The sequence below is a fragment of the Phoxinus phoxinus genome, assembly GCF_949152265.1.
Source record: "Phoxinus phoxinus genome assembly, chromosome: 19".
In the NCBI taxonomy this organism is placed as follows: Eukaryota; Metazoa; Chordata; class Actinopteri; order Cypriniformes; family Leuciscidae; genus Phoxinus; species Phoxinus phoxinus.
In genome coordinates, this window is record NC_136894.1 from 26,525,877 (window position 1) to 26,540,101 (window position 14,225).

Consider the following 14,225-nt stretch of genomic DNA (forward strand, 5'->3'; position numbering starts at 1 on the left):
TTATAATAACAAATATTATTAATTGTATTATTATTATTAAAAAACAACCATGATAATTAATAGTAATAATTATATTAATAAGAATAATATTAATAGTAATAAAAATAAAAATAATAGTAATAAGCAGACTTAATTTTTGAATGTATATTTAAATGTAAAGTGTGCTATTATTATTACTATTATTTATTTATTTCATGTTATTATTGTTAAAAAACAACCACAATAAATAATAATAATATTAATAATAATAATAATAATAAGCACTTATTTTGTATTATTAAATGTATTTATTATAAAATGTATTATTAAATGTGTTATAATAAAAGTGTGCTATTATTACTATTGTTTATTTATTTAATAATGATTATTATTGTTGTTGTTATTAATATATATATATATATATATATATAAACAAATAATAGTAATAATAATTCTAATAATAATAATTAATAATAATGACTATTATTGTTGTTATTAAATAAGTTCGATTGACAGCTACAGCTATTGTAAATAGAGCGTTCTTTGATCGCTTTCTATATATAATTCAATCAGTTTAAATGACGATTATTTACACCATACTAAGAGAAACAATGTGAAGTTGACCGTTTAGTCACTGGTTTGATTTACTGACAGGACAAAGAACATCTGACATACTGTACATGAATCATTACGTCAGAAATCACTGGTCACAGATCAGGCATTAGAATTAAAACGGTTGCTCACATGTTGTGTAATTACTTTCGAGTCCATATCGCAAAAGCCTGCGCCGAGTTTGCGAACTGATTTACCAAAGAATCCACAGTGAAATGTGCCGAATACGAATAAATAATGTTCAACTGAGACATACACATTGTTGAAAATAAACAACCACATTCCCAGCATTAGGATCCTTTGGAAAGTAATGTTAAAGTAAAGGGAAGTAAAGTAGTGAGTGCAGTGAGTGACCCGTGGTCTTCTCTCTTCCTCATCTCACTAACGCCAGTGGGCGGGGCCTAAGTTTGTCTTCTTCTGCAGAGGCGGTCTTTCACTTATTACGTCATAAAGAGGCATATTCCAGGACGAGTCGTTCGCTGGGCCTGCTAACAATAAAAGCTGATTTACGACTAACAAGGACGTTTTCAGTTCTGATACTTTCAGGATATTCTTAAAGGGGTGGTAAAGTATGATTTCACTTTTCTAACTTTAGTTAGTGTGTAATGTTGCTGTTTGAGCATAAACAACATCTGCAAAGTTACAACGCTCAAAGTTCAAAGCAAAGGAAGATATTTGCTTTTAAAGAAATTGATTTTTAGGGACTACACGACATTGCTCCGGGGTTAGTGACATCAGCAAGCCTAAAATGCACATAAGCCCCGCCCCCTGAACACCAGTCCATGTTGAGAAGAGGAAGAGTTGTTGTAGTCGAGTACATTTGTGAGTCAGCTCAAACTTTAGCATCCATCTTTTCACATGGAATCGAAAGTCACTCTGTGTGCATCTCACAACAGTTCCTATACGAGCGGTTTATAGATTACAATGACAGAATATGCTAAATGAAGATAGTTAACTCCACATCAGCAACATAAATTCATCAACTAACCATTCAGAGACGTCCTGTTGTATTCTACATGTTGTCACTTCTTCTTGAGTCTCTCCATCTTTGTCTGACTCCGTTTTAACATTAAAGGCAGAACAGTTTCTGTCATTTTAGTGTGTCTGCGTGAGGTAATCGCAGCTGCTAACACACACGAGCTCTTGAAACCCCGCCCTCTGCAGCAGCTCATTTGCATTTAAAGGGCCAGGCACAAAACGGTGCGTTTTTGCAAACCTTCAAAAAGTGACAACTTTAACATGCTTTATAAAAATATCTGTGGGGTATTTTGTGCTAAAACTTCACGCACACACACACTCTGGGGACATCAGAGACTTATTTTACATCTTGTGAAAATGGCATTTTACCACCCCTTTAATATGATGACCTTTTATACGTCAAAACCTCAAGGAAAATTAGATTTCTCAGTTCATGACCCCTTTAATATAGAATCATTGTGCAGTTACAGGTGTCTGCATATCCGCTATTTTATCCGCATATAAGACCTAGATTGTGGCTCAACTCAGGGTCAGTCTTATAAAATACCATCATTTTAAAATCCATCACATCGTGCAATATTTCATAGCGTGATGCAGTGGAGACGTGGTTCAGGGCAAATAACAGAATAGATGGACACCAGAGAACCAGAGGAGGGAAGAGATCCGTGCCGGAAGCCTTGCGAGCGTCAGGAAGGGCTCTTCGGAGCTTCTGTTGTGATAGCAATAATGTTCTAACCATAAAAAGTGAACCTACTGAACTGAATGTTTGGATGAGTCTCTAAATGTCACTGGCTCTGGGCGAACAAAAAATTTGCAGCTTTCTTCCAAAACTGCGCAAACACATATGCTGCCATGGTGAGGAATCTATTTTAAAATCCCCAGATATGTCGAACTGACGACATGCACCACGACGACGAAGAATAATGAGAAAACCACAGGAACATTTAATACGAATATTGAACAGATAAAGCAACAGGATCATCTGAGCCGTGGCACAGCAGTGCATGCATATCCTCATGTAGGCGATGTACTTTTTACTGCATATGGCTAAGAAAGCAAATGTTGTACAAGGCCAGAGAAAGCACACAGCCCAACGCCACTGACTCTAATGTGACACTTTTTGGAGGCCCTCGGGTAGTATAGTTCATCAAAATGTTGGGAGAGGAAGAGCTTTCGAGAGAACATTACCTGTGTCGCTCTCCACAGCGCTGGCACTGCCGCTATACTTCTTGCAGAACTCAGATTCCTCCTCATCACGGATCGTGGTCGCCCCGGACTGTATCCCCGAGTCAGAGGCGTAGAACGTCTGCTGCCACTCTTCCACTTTCACAGCCCCTTCTGCCTCACTCACTGCGCAAGATGAGCACAAGAAGCACTTTATACACAGCATACATTTTTATAAATTGTAAAATTGATCGAATTTTATATATATACATATATTAAATATTAATATATGTGTGTGTGTGTGTGTATATATATATATATGTGTGTGTATGTGTGAAGAATATAATGCTTGTATTTATAATATTATATATTAAAGTTTAGGGTGTGTGTGTGTGTGTGTGTGTGTGTGTGTGTGTGTGTGCTTATGAAAACCTTTTCACAATATTCTAATTTTGAATTTGGGGCTTTCATAAGCTGTAAGACATAGTCATCCAAATTATAACAAATAAAGGCTTGAAATATCTCACTTTGCATGTAATGAGTCTATATAATATATTAGTTTCACCTTTTAAGTTGAATTATTGAAATAAATGAACTTTTGCACGATATTCTAATTTTTCGAGTTTCACCTGTATATATATATATATATATATACTGAATATACACACACACACACACATTAAACTTTATTATATAATATCATAAATACAAGCATTTTGTATATATATTAAACTTTATTATATAATATCATAAATACAAGCATATTATATATATATACTGTATATATATATATATATATATATATATATATATATACATATATATTTAATATTTATTTTAATTAATTCATACTTTTTAATACTTTTAAAAGTCACAAATATGAAAATCAGTGACAATGATGCAAAATCAGATTTTCTTGCTTTCCTTGAAGAACAAGAAACTTGATCACCAGAAAAGCAGCTCAAGTGTTGCTGCTGTCATTAAAGAATCATAATATGACATTGAGATTGATGTAAAATGGGCTTTATGCACAGCTCCACTACTTCCTGAACTTTAGCCAGCTCCTTTTTTTTTTCCTGTCTGCCATTATTGGACAAACTGATAAATCCAGGTGTGTCTGATTATTGTTGTTGGTCAGGCACACCTGGATTAATCAGTTTGTCCAATAATGGCAGACAGGAAACAAAGGAGCATGCCTGAAGTTCAGGAAGTAGTGCAGCTGTGCATAAAGCCAATTATACTGATAATATAATGTATCCATTTTAACAGGTGGTTTTAACCTTTTGTACCATATTGTATTTACATGGCACTTTAACTCTACATGTCCTTTATAACCAAAAAAAGGTCAGTTTAAGAAAACAATAAAATAAAATAAAATAAAACATAGCAATTCTTAAATGATTAAACTTACTTTGCAGTGACATCACCACTGTCCAGCCTTAATTCAACCTGTGATGAAACATGAAGGAAAGTTTTAGACCGCATAGAGAGCAAGAGAGATGCAGTGTGAATGCAGTGATCTGCAATGTGAAGTGACAGCATGCACCAGTTTAGAGGGAAAAGCACCACTGGGACTTAAAAACAGTGAGCAGGCAATGCTATTTATAAAACTACTGCATAGAACCATCGCACAAATCATAGTAGCTTCCCCAAAGTGGAATTTCAATGCTTCATTTGTAGTTCACAGTCACAGCAGAGCAGCTCGGTGAGAGAAAGAATTTAAAGTTCATGTTCACAAGGACTGAAAAATCTCAAGAGTCTTTTTCAGTGCAGGTTTTTGTCATTAATCTCACGGTGCTTCATTCATGACTATTAATAACCCAGACTATGAGAAGTCATACGGCTGGAGGCGAGACCCAATCAAGAAGCATGATGGATAAAAACAACACCTTCATCTCAACCTATCAGTTGCAGAAACATCCATCAACTTTCATGTGATGCAAAATAATAAATTTTACATAAAATATACATGTATTTTGTTCATTAATAATAAAATAAAAATATTAAAATACTATTAATTAATATTAAAACAACATATTTTATTTATTTATTATAATTAAAGCGTATACTTTTTACATGAATGACACTGAAAATACCTGTGATAATAGTTATTAAAAATGTATAACAATTATTAAATGTATTTTTTTTAATTAAAATATATTTTTAATTATTATTAATTAAAATTGAAATATTAAAATTAATGTATTAAAATTATAATATACTATTTTTATTTATAATATTTATAATTAAAGTGTGTATAGTTTTTTACATGAATAACACTGAAAACAACTGTGATAAGTGATTAAAAATGCATAACAATTATTAATGAATGTATTTATTTGATTCCTTAAAATAAAAATATTAAATGAATTTATTAAAATGTAAATAGCCTATACTAATTTTAATTTGTATAATTAAAGTGTATAGTTTTTACATTTATAACACTGAAAACAACTGTGATAAGTGATTAAAAATGCATAACAATTATTAATAAATGTATTTATTTTATTCCTTAAAATAAAATTATGAAATACATTTTTTATAATTTAAAATTAAATTAATAAATTATTTTTATTTATTTATAATATGTATAATTAAAGTGTGTATAGTTTTTACATTAACACAAAAAAGAATTGCATAATTGTGATTTAAAAAATAATTAATTATTAATGAGCGAAATGAACTGTGCATAGAAGTTACTTTCTATAGAGCCCCACATAAAATACCACTAAAAGGAATGCAAACTCTTTTACAATTCATTGACTTTTTCTTGACCTTTATACAAGTGTGAAAGAAAGAAACCTTAGATGTCTTATTGTCAATATCTCCTAATGCACAAAAATAACTAAAAGCAGATGCTCTCTCGTGTTAGTGATGCAGAAACCAAGACAGAGCTGAATTTTAATTTAAGAATATAAAAACACTTGCAAGAGCATTTCATCAAAAAGTGGAACTAGAAAAGACACAATTTCTTTCATAAAGCAGTGACTAATCCATTTTGTCTCTTTGAATTACTTCCTTATGGTACCACATCTTACAAGATCTCATGTTTCCTTTTTTTGGGGGGGGGGGGGGGGGGGGGGTCCTTCGATTTCAATTTAAATGGAATCCAGCTTAAAAAGGAATCTCTGTTTAGTATTCTCTGCTATTCCTCGCGCTTGCCCTTTCCCTGTCTTCAGCTTCTCTTTATAAAACATCCAAGTGTGAGTACAGTTTGTCTCTGTCCCTCAGTTTCATAAGGCATATGGAGATTTGCTAACTGTTGTTATGACACCACGTGCCCTGCATTTTCCACACTCATTAATCACATCAACGTAAAGCTAGACATTAACACGCCAAACACACACACAACACTCCAGCGGTCAGAAAACCACCTCAGAACTGATTAAAAGAGGAGCATGTCCTACAAAAATGACAGCAGCTTTGAAAATGTACCCAATAGGCATTAAAGAGCCATTAATTATACAAGCACTGATTAATTAAAACATGTTTTCTGGGTTAAACAAGGTTTAAGAGGAAGTGTGCATTGTGTCTTCCTAATTCCACTACATATATCAAATTACAATGTTTAATTGATACACTTAATATGAAGGTTGGACATCATTGACGCAAACTTATGAAATGGATATGAGCGCAGATAAAATAAATAAAAAAAGCTGCTCTAAATCTTCATTAATGACTGATTATTGCAGTGTTCAGATTTATTATAGACTGTAAATAATTGTAGGCCTATAACTCATTTATTCATGTTTAAAAATCTTTTAAAAGATGAGTAAGCTAAGCTCTCTCATCCTCACATGCATTGGTTATGAGGTGATGCGCTATATGGAATAAAATCTAAAATCAGTAATAATAATAATTAAATTTTAATCATTGTAAATGCCAAACCCTTTTGATATCGCGATTCATCCATCATGCGCCCTGTGTGATCGCCAATTACCTGTTATTTTAAAACCTCTGTCCAGTAACATTTGCAATAGCCTATATAGCTAGGAGTAAATATTTGCAAAAACTGCGATCCTCTGATCACGTGAGCCTGTGCGTTAACCCGCCCTTCAGCGCTGCAATGACTTGGGCTGTGTTCACACTTGGCATGTTTGTTTCGATTAAAATAAACCCTGGTGCGATTACGATTGTTAGCGCGGATCATTTGAATAAGTGTGAACACTGCCATACAAACCCTGGTGTGCATCAAACAAGCAAACCGCTGAAAAGATGGGTCTCAGTCCGCTACCAAACGAACTCTATAAATATGAACGCAACACGGATCAAAAGCATGTAAACAAACTGAAAACAGGATGTGATGTCACAAGATGAGACTAAGCAGGACAGAATGCTCAAGAATGCCTGTTTTTCAGAGATGTTGCCCATCACGGTTCGCTACAGGCATCAGAACTGCCGTCTCTTACAGCAGAGCTTTGTTTGTGTGTGTGACAGGGATTTCTGACACTGTTTTGACTCCTTTACACATTTTATAAGCTCTTTGCGAGTTCTCAGCTAGTACAAAAGCATTACATGTAGATACAACAAACGCATTTAGCACACAGCATTGGTTTAAATGTTCAGTAAGCTCCGTTAAAAAAATAGAAACGTCATAAAATCTTTTTTTTGTACCAGTCGTGTGTCTGAATATGTACTACATTTCAATTTGAACGTACTTTACGGCCGTTAAAAAGTACGTTCTTTATAATATGAATGTGTAAGTATGAGTCTGGACGTACATGATTCGCCATGTTGTCATTGTCATGTGACCTATCAGCATCAGTTGCGTCGCTTCACTGCCATTCACAACTCCTCTCCCGCGGCCTCATGGGATAGTAAAGTGTCTATAGTATGCACACTTCAGAATCTCGCCGGAAGTAGTAGGTCATCCAGGACTTTTTCGCTTATCGTTTTTCAAATACTATGTATTCAGACAAACTACTCTGTTGGCCTTTTCCTCGTCATACTATATAGTATAAGTATTAGATGTCGGACACAGTGTGTGTGAACGCTAATGTGTCCGTCCCCCACCCCTTTTTTTTGGTCCAGACCGAAAGAACCAAGAGAACCGAACTACAACTAGCCAGCAGTCATATCACCCTGTAGCCCAAGACTGGTCACCTGAATTAAGCTAAGTAGGGTTGAGCCTGGTCAGCACCTGGATGGGAGACTCCTGGGAAAACCAGGTTGCTGCTGGAAGAGCTGTTGGTGAGGCCAGCAGGGGGCGCTCACCCTGTGGTCTGTGTGGGTCCTAACGCCCCAGTGTAGTGACGGGGACACACTGGTGTGTGAGGTAATCCATCATCCAGGTGGATCACCGTGGATGCTACACATTGGTGGTGGTTGAGGAGATTCCCCCCTTCCATATGTGAAAGCGCTTTGAGTACCTAAAAGCGCTATATAAATGTAACGCATTATTATTATTACAATTGTGAACACAATTTACCCACAAAAAAACTTCAGCTTCAGAAGACTTTAAATACGGTGTAGATTTATGGTGTTTTTGTGATTTTTATAGCTTGACAGCTTGCATTATATGGGAAAAACAAAAAAAAACAGTATTAATGTTCTTTAAAACAGCTCGTTTTCTGTTCCATAAAAGAAAGAAAGTCATAAGGTTCGTGAACGACATGAGGGCGAGTAAATGATGACAGAATTGACTCTTATAAAATGCGGTTGACAAACGCAGACAGAATACTGCAGGTTGAGTATTTATAGCTTCTGGCACATGTGATCAGGACGGTAGCGCAGAAGAGGAAAAATATTTGAGCGCTTTCATCTCAAATTATATGTTGCAAGGTCCTAACTATGGTTTGAAATTCAGGGATATGAGTAAAAATATTCTCCCACTCACACAAAATACCATACTAATCAGAACATAGTGACATTTCATTTCTAGAGGCTTCAGGCCGGGCCAAACTTAATTTAGAATTGAGAGATGCATATTTTGTGAATATGCATATAGAGTGACTTTATAGGCATGTCTTTGTCAAGAGTAAATTTGTAGCATATCTAATGAAAATCATCCAGAAATGCTGCTGTACAGTAATCTATTAGTGACAGCGGAGTAATTTCAGAGTAATTTGCATGAGCGCAGATTTCATTAAAAATGATGTCGACCAGACAAATTCCTGACATCAAATCTTGAAGGAAATTAACCAATTTAAAGGTGAAGTGTGTTATCTCTCTGCCAAATATAATATTAAAATAATTACAAACAGGTTCCTCAAACACGCCTGCCATTGGTTGAATAAACAGAAAGTCCCGCCCTAAACTCACGCCATTGGTTGAGTCCTCGTTGCTGTGATGGGCCGGTCGGGATGCTCAATTCAAACAAAACAATAAAAAATAAATACGGATTACACATTGCACATTACTCAGGAAAGTGAGTAATGTGTTTACATATTTATACAGATTTCAGCATTTTCTGACATGAGAAGTGTGATGAAATGCTAAGAAGAGCCAGGATATTCTTTAATATAACTCAGATTGTGTTTTAAAGTCATATACACATATGATGGCTTGAAGGTGAGTAAGTTATGGGATAATTTTCACTTTTGGGTGAACTATTCCTATAAGAGGTCCTTGCGATTTCCCCATCAAAATAGAAACTCTATGGTTAACATTTAAAAGCAAAGAAATTAAGAAAGCCGTGAATTAGTATTGTAATTTTACAGTAATATTCTGTAAAATAAATTAGTATTAATTATTATAATTATAATAATGATTAAAAATTTGTAGTAATATAGTATAATGCAATAGTATTATATTTCTTTACTGATTTGTATAATTTTTAGAATTAAATAATAGTTTTAATAATAATATTTAATGATGATTGTCATATTGAACTTTTTTTCCTTTTCCTTAGCTGATCACATTACTAAATATGAACGGATTGTATTTGCATATTTAGTATCTTGAAATGATCTAAATCTAGGATGTAGGCTCGCTCAATTTAAAGAGAATGTGAAGTACAGTCTCTATTCTTTGACCATTGTCCTCAAGAAAGGCAAGGCCTGTCCCGAGTCAATGTAATACATCTCTTTCTCCCCAACTTCTCCTCTCACTTCCTGCAGAAGACAACATCTCTGATGATGATTAATGGCATGAGAACATCTCAGTCTGTTTTGTTCATCGGACACTGCCTGTTCACATCGTCTCCATTGTTCTGATGTTACGATAGCACACGCACACGCACACGCACGCACACGCGCACACGCACACGCACACGCACACGCACACGCACACGCACACACACACACACACACACACACACCTAAGGGTCTTTGCTGTATTTAGGACACTTGACACTGAACAATGCAGCACCAGCAGACCTGTCAGCTGTTGTTTGACTTCCAGCGACGTGCTGCCGTACTTTGTGTTTACTATGCAAGTGTCCAGGCGGATTTGTATTTGGAAGTTCCGCCAGCGAGACTACATCATCTGTCTGAATGTGTGTGAGGATTTAAGCATAAGATAAAGTGTTTTTGGCATAAAGATTACATTACATACAGCAGCAAAGCAGCTAAACTAATGACTAATTATGACTATTGGACTTAAAATATTATATAAATATCTAAATTAGAAAAATTGAAAAATTAGAAGTAATTGGAATGTTGGTAACCAGTCAGTTGACGGTAGTCCACAGTATTTGTTTTCCTACTATATGGAAGTCAATGACTACCGCCGTCAACTGTTTGGTTACCAACAGTCTTTAAAGCAACACTAAATAAAAAGATTTACCTTAAAATAATGTCTCCAAAATCGTATCAGTGGTTCATCAAGCCGTAACAGGGTGAAAGGCACTTCTGGATTCGCTTTGCGGCCCATTATCTGCTATAACAGCACTATGCAAGTTTGTCAGATCGGGTCGCGTTTCTGTAGTTCGAACGAGACATAAGAAAACGACAAATTTGGCTTGCTTTACGTCAAGCGTTACAATAGTCATTATTTAGTTTTTCTTAGTTTCTGATGTCGCATCATACATCATACTTTCATGAAATCATGCAACATACTCAACCTTGCCTGTGGACATCATTCATTCCAAAGCCGGTGCTGGATAAACAGCGAGCGTGCGTAGGCTACGCTAGGCTAAATTATTTACGACAGCGATAATGGACAATTCCGCTTCCAACCTGTAGGGCGACCGAAGAGGAAAAGTTATTCAGTGTTGCTTTAAACTATCTTCTTTTGTGTTCAACAGAAGAAAGAAACTCATACAGGTTTTGGAACCACTTGAGGCTCATTTGTGGGTGAACTATCCCTTTAAGAAAGCAAATATGGTCAATTTTGTTTTCATGCTGACTGCAAAGATCTAGGCTAAACAAACGGTCCAATCAATTAGAGTAGAGCAAGTTGCTTTAGAAGAAAAGCGTGTGCTAAATGGCAATTAAATGTGGGGTTTGTGTTCAAAAGCCTCTCAGTTTGACAGAGCAGTGCTGATAGAAACATCTGTACACGCTCACATATTTTCAGCTTCTCAGCAGGGCTGAGAAAATCGAATCCACGGCAGGTACTTGGCAGGAGTATCTGCAGGAGACAGCGGGGTTTTGCCAGACTCCTGGAGTGCAGCTGATGATACCGTGAGTCACCTCACGCCAGGGCTCGAATTACAAAGTCACCTGCACTCTGTGCACCAACACTTAGGCAGGAAGTCGAGAGAAACGCCAACCACGGCTGACTATTGCGACAAAAGATGCTGTGACGGATATAGACGGTTACGTGTAAAATTATTCACTGAGATGAGTTATCTGTCGGTGTAACAGAATATCAATTGGGATAAAAACGGTGCATAAATGCAGTGAGGTTTTGGTCCAACGCTACATTAGAAAACAATCTGATAGAGTTATAAGACACCTAAGAAAATATCAACACACTAATTCTGTTATACGAACCATTAGAAAGCATTATGCAATCAAGCTAAAGATAATTCACTCACATTAGCTTCTAAACTAATTTGCAGGGGACATATCACGGAAAACTCGATTTTCTTTGCTCTTTTGTAGTAGAGTTCAAAATGTAGACATTTTCTGATGTTCGCAGTGGAAAGCTCACACAGAGCATTTACTGAAATAAATGAGCATTAACAGGTCATTCGAGAATAGTCATGTATACTATGCCTACTATTGCTGCAGTATCTACTATGTACAGTAGGAAAACCTGGATGACTTACAACATTTGCCAATATATGTGCAGTATACTACAAATTCTGTGTATATCCCACAATGCAATGCTCTCACCCTGTTATTTCTAGCATGGTGAATGAACAGGAAGCTACATATATCAACCTTGATTGTTCATGTCTTTTTTGACTCAGTAATTCAATATATATGACTTCAAAATCAAATAAGAAGAATTAAATGCATATTATGAGGTCATGTGAATAATACAATGATGTGATTTTTTTTTTGCATTACATTGTTTGAGACCATTATTATGGAGTAATACCTGCTGTTTCACAAAACGACTAAATATCGTCAAATGATGTTTACCACAGGCTTTAAATTACTCGTAAATTGAAAAAACCCATTATAAAACCCCATAGGAAAATCTTATGGGAACCATTAGTCTTCCGGGCTTTGACACCATCTCTGCACCAGCCTATAAGAACGAATTTGAATCCCACGTGCAATTTTAGTGAATATAAGAACCATGACAAGTACAAATTAATACAAAAGTGTAGAATATAACCCCTTTGGCTTCTAGCAGAAAAGCTAGTACAAGTGTTGCATAAAGATTATCACTCATGTTTCCAACACATGGACGTAACAGAACCTCAAAACTTAGAGAGCAGTGAATAACCCGCAGCGGGAGCATTACATTTCCAGCAGAGGGGGGAATACAACATCTCTGTAATTCAATAGCATGAAAGAGACACTAAAAAAATGTCAATGGGTGTACCTTGTTCTTAACCTTGCAAAGGTTGTAAATACAAGACATACTGGATCATTTCATCTACTGAATTTCACAGGAAGTACTTGAATAAAGTTTTTGAATAACGGCATGAATCACAGGTCAGTTCCCTATTAGATTTTATTTTTCTTATTACTTCAAAAAAAAAAATTCAACCCTACCATGTAATTTTCAACCCTACCATGTTCAAGGTTTCTCTGATATGAAATGAAGAAATGTACTTTGCTGGGGAAAAAAACATTAAAATGGGTTATTGGGTTCTGGATATGAATCTAATTTAGTTGAGAAATATACTCTGCAGAATGGCATTGGAATTGCTATGAAGGAGGTACAAAAAGGATACATAAGAATATTCGTATAATTTACGCCACATTATAAACATTTGCTAAGACTTAAAGACTAAGGAACCTACTGATCCAACTGTCTGCGTGTTTCTATCTCACACATCATTTCTATACATTAAAGGTACACTATGTAACTTTTGACACTCTTGCGGTTAAAAAAACAAAACTGCATGCGTTTTGCTGAAGAACATTGTTTTGCTTCGGCTCTGCGTGACTGTGTAGATGAATATGGTTATCCAACTGCTCATAAAACATTCACTATAGTCTTAAGAGATATAACCAGTTTAGATGGAAAGGATCTCAAACTGACTAGCTGAAGACGTTACTGTAGCTTTACCCATTAATAGACATGATACTTATGCCTTATTAGGGCTGGGACAATAAATCGATGCATCGTGACTCGAGAGATGATTCTGAATCGATTCCAATTTTTTCCGAATGTATTGCGATTCTCTCTCAAATCGATTCTGAGCGTAGTTTTTAACATCAGATGGCACTGCGTGCTCTAAAAACAGCCATAATCTACTGGCATCCCACACACACCACTTGAACCTTATGAAAATAATCATGCGTAAAGTTTGAAAAGGTTGAAGCGAATTACAGGGGTGTTTGCAGTGGGCTGTTTACATTAACTTCCCGTCATAAAAGCATTCTGAGGTGCAAGTACATTCTCAGACTCAGACGAACCACGATCGCTCTTCTTCGTGAGCATTTGAGGGTGCGTTTAAAAACAAGCCTAGAGTGCCATCTGCTGTTAAAAACTAAGGTCAGAATCGATTCGCGCTGCACTCGGAAAAAGTTGGAATCGATCAACGAATCGCAATGCATCGATATATTGTCCCAGGTCTACAATGAACTCTGTTAGAGAGCTACATATGGCAATTTATCTTTACAATAAAATACCTCACTCACCAGTTATAAAAACTAATAAAAACCCAATTTTCGTGTCGCTTTTACAACGTTTCAAATCCTTCAGTTCTCGCCATCTCAGAAAAGCCAAGCCAATGTTGATTCTTGTTTTATTACGAGCTCTGCCATATTCTCTTTTTCTCAGCAGACTCTCTTATGTTTTCGGAGTTTGTTTAAAACGGCTGAGCTTAGAGATTTAGTGGCTCCATGTCAACCGTTCTCGCTCGTTGTGACGAAGTATGGAGTATGGATGTATGGAGTTGTGCCACTTCAACTCCATACATGCGTCAAAGTAGCCGGAGCAACTTGACATGAAATTACATGATACGCAATAACAATTGCTCC

The 14,225-nt window shown here is 35.8% G+C and overlaps 1 protein-coding gene across 4 annotated transcripts in view; it reads right to left on the reverse strand.

Annotated features, from left to right (window-relative positions):
* The window catches only part of jupb (junction plakoglobin b), a 64,485-nt gene that overhangs the window by 26,693 nt on the left and 23,567 nt on the right, over positions 1 to 14,225 (reverse strand). For all 4 annotated transcript variants that reach the window (XR_013795004.1, XM_079590116.1, XM_079590117.1 and 1 more), the window contains exons 2-3: positions 4,145 to 4,182; positions 2,758 to 2,919 (exon numbers count right to left, since the gene is read on the reverse strand). Coding sequence is in view for 3 of the 4 variants with exons in the window: in XM_079590116.1 (XP_079446242.1) it covers positions 2,758 to 2,919; positions 4,145 to 4,157 (175 nt within the window). In the remaining variant the exon portion in view is untranslated. The remainder of the gene's footprint in view (positions 1 to 2,757; positions 2,920 to 4,144; positions 4,183 to 14,225) is intronic.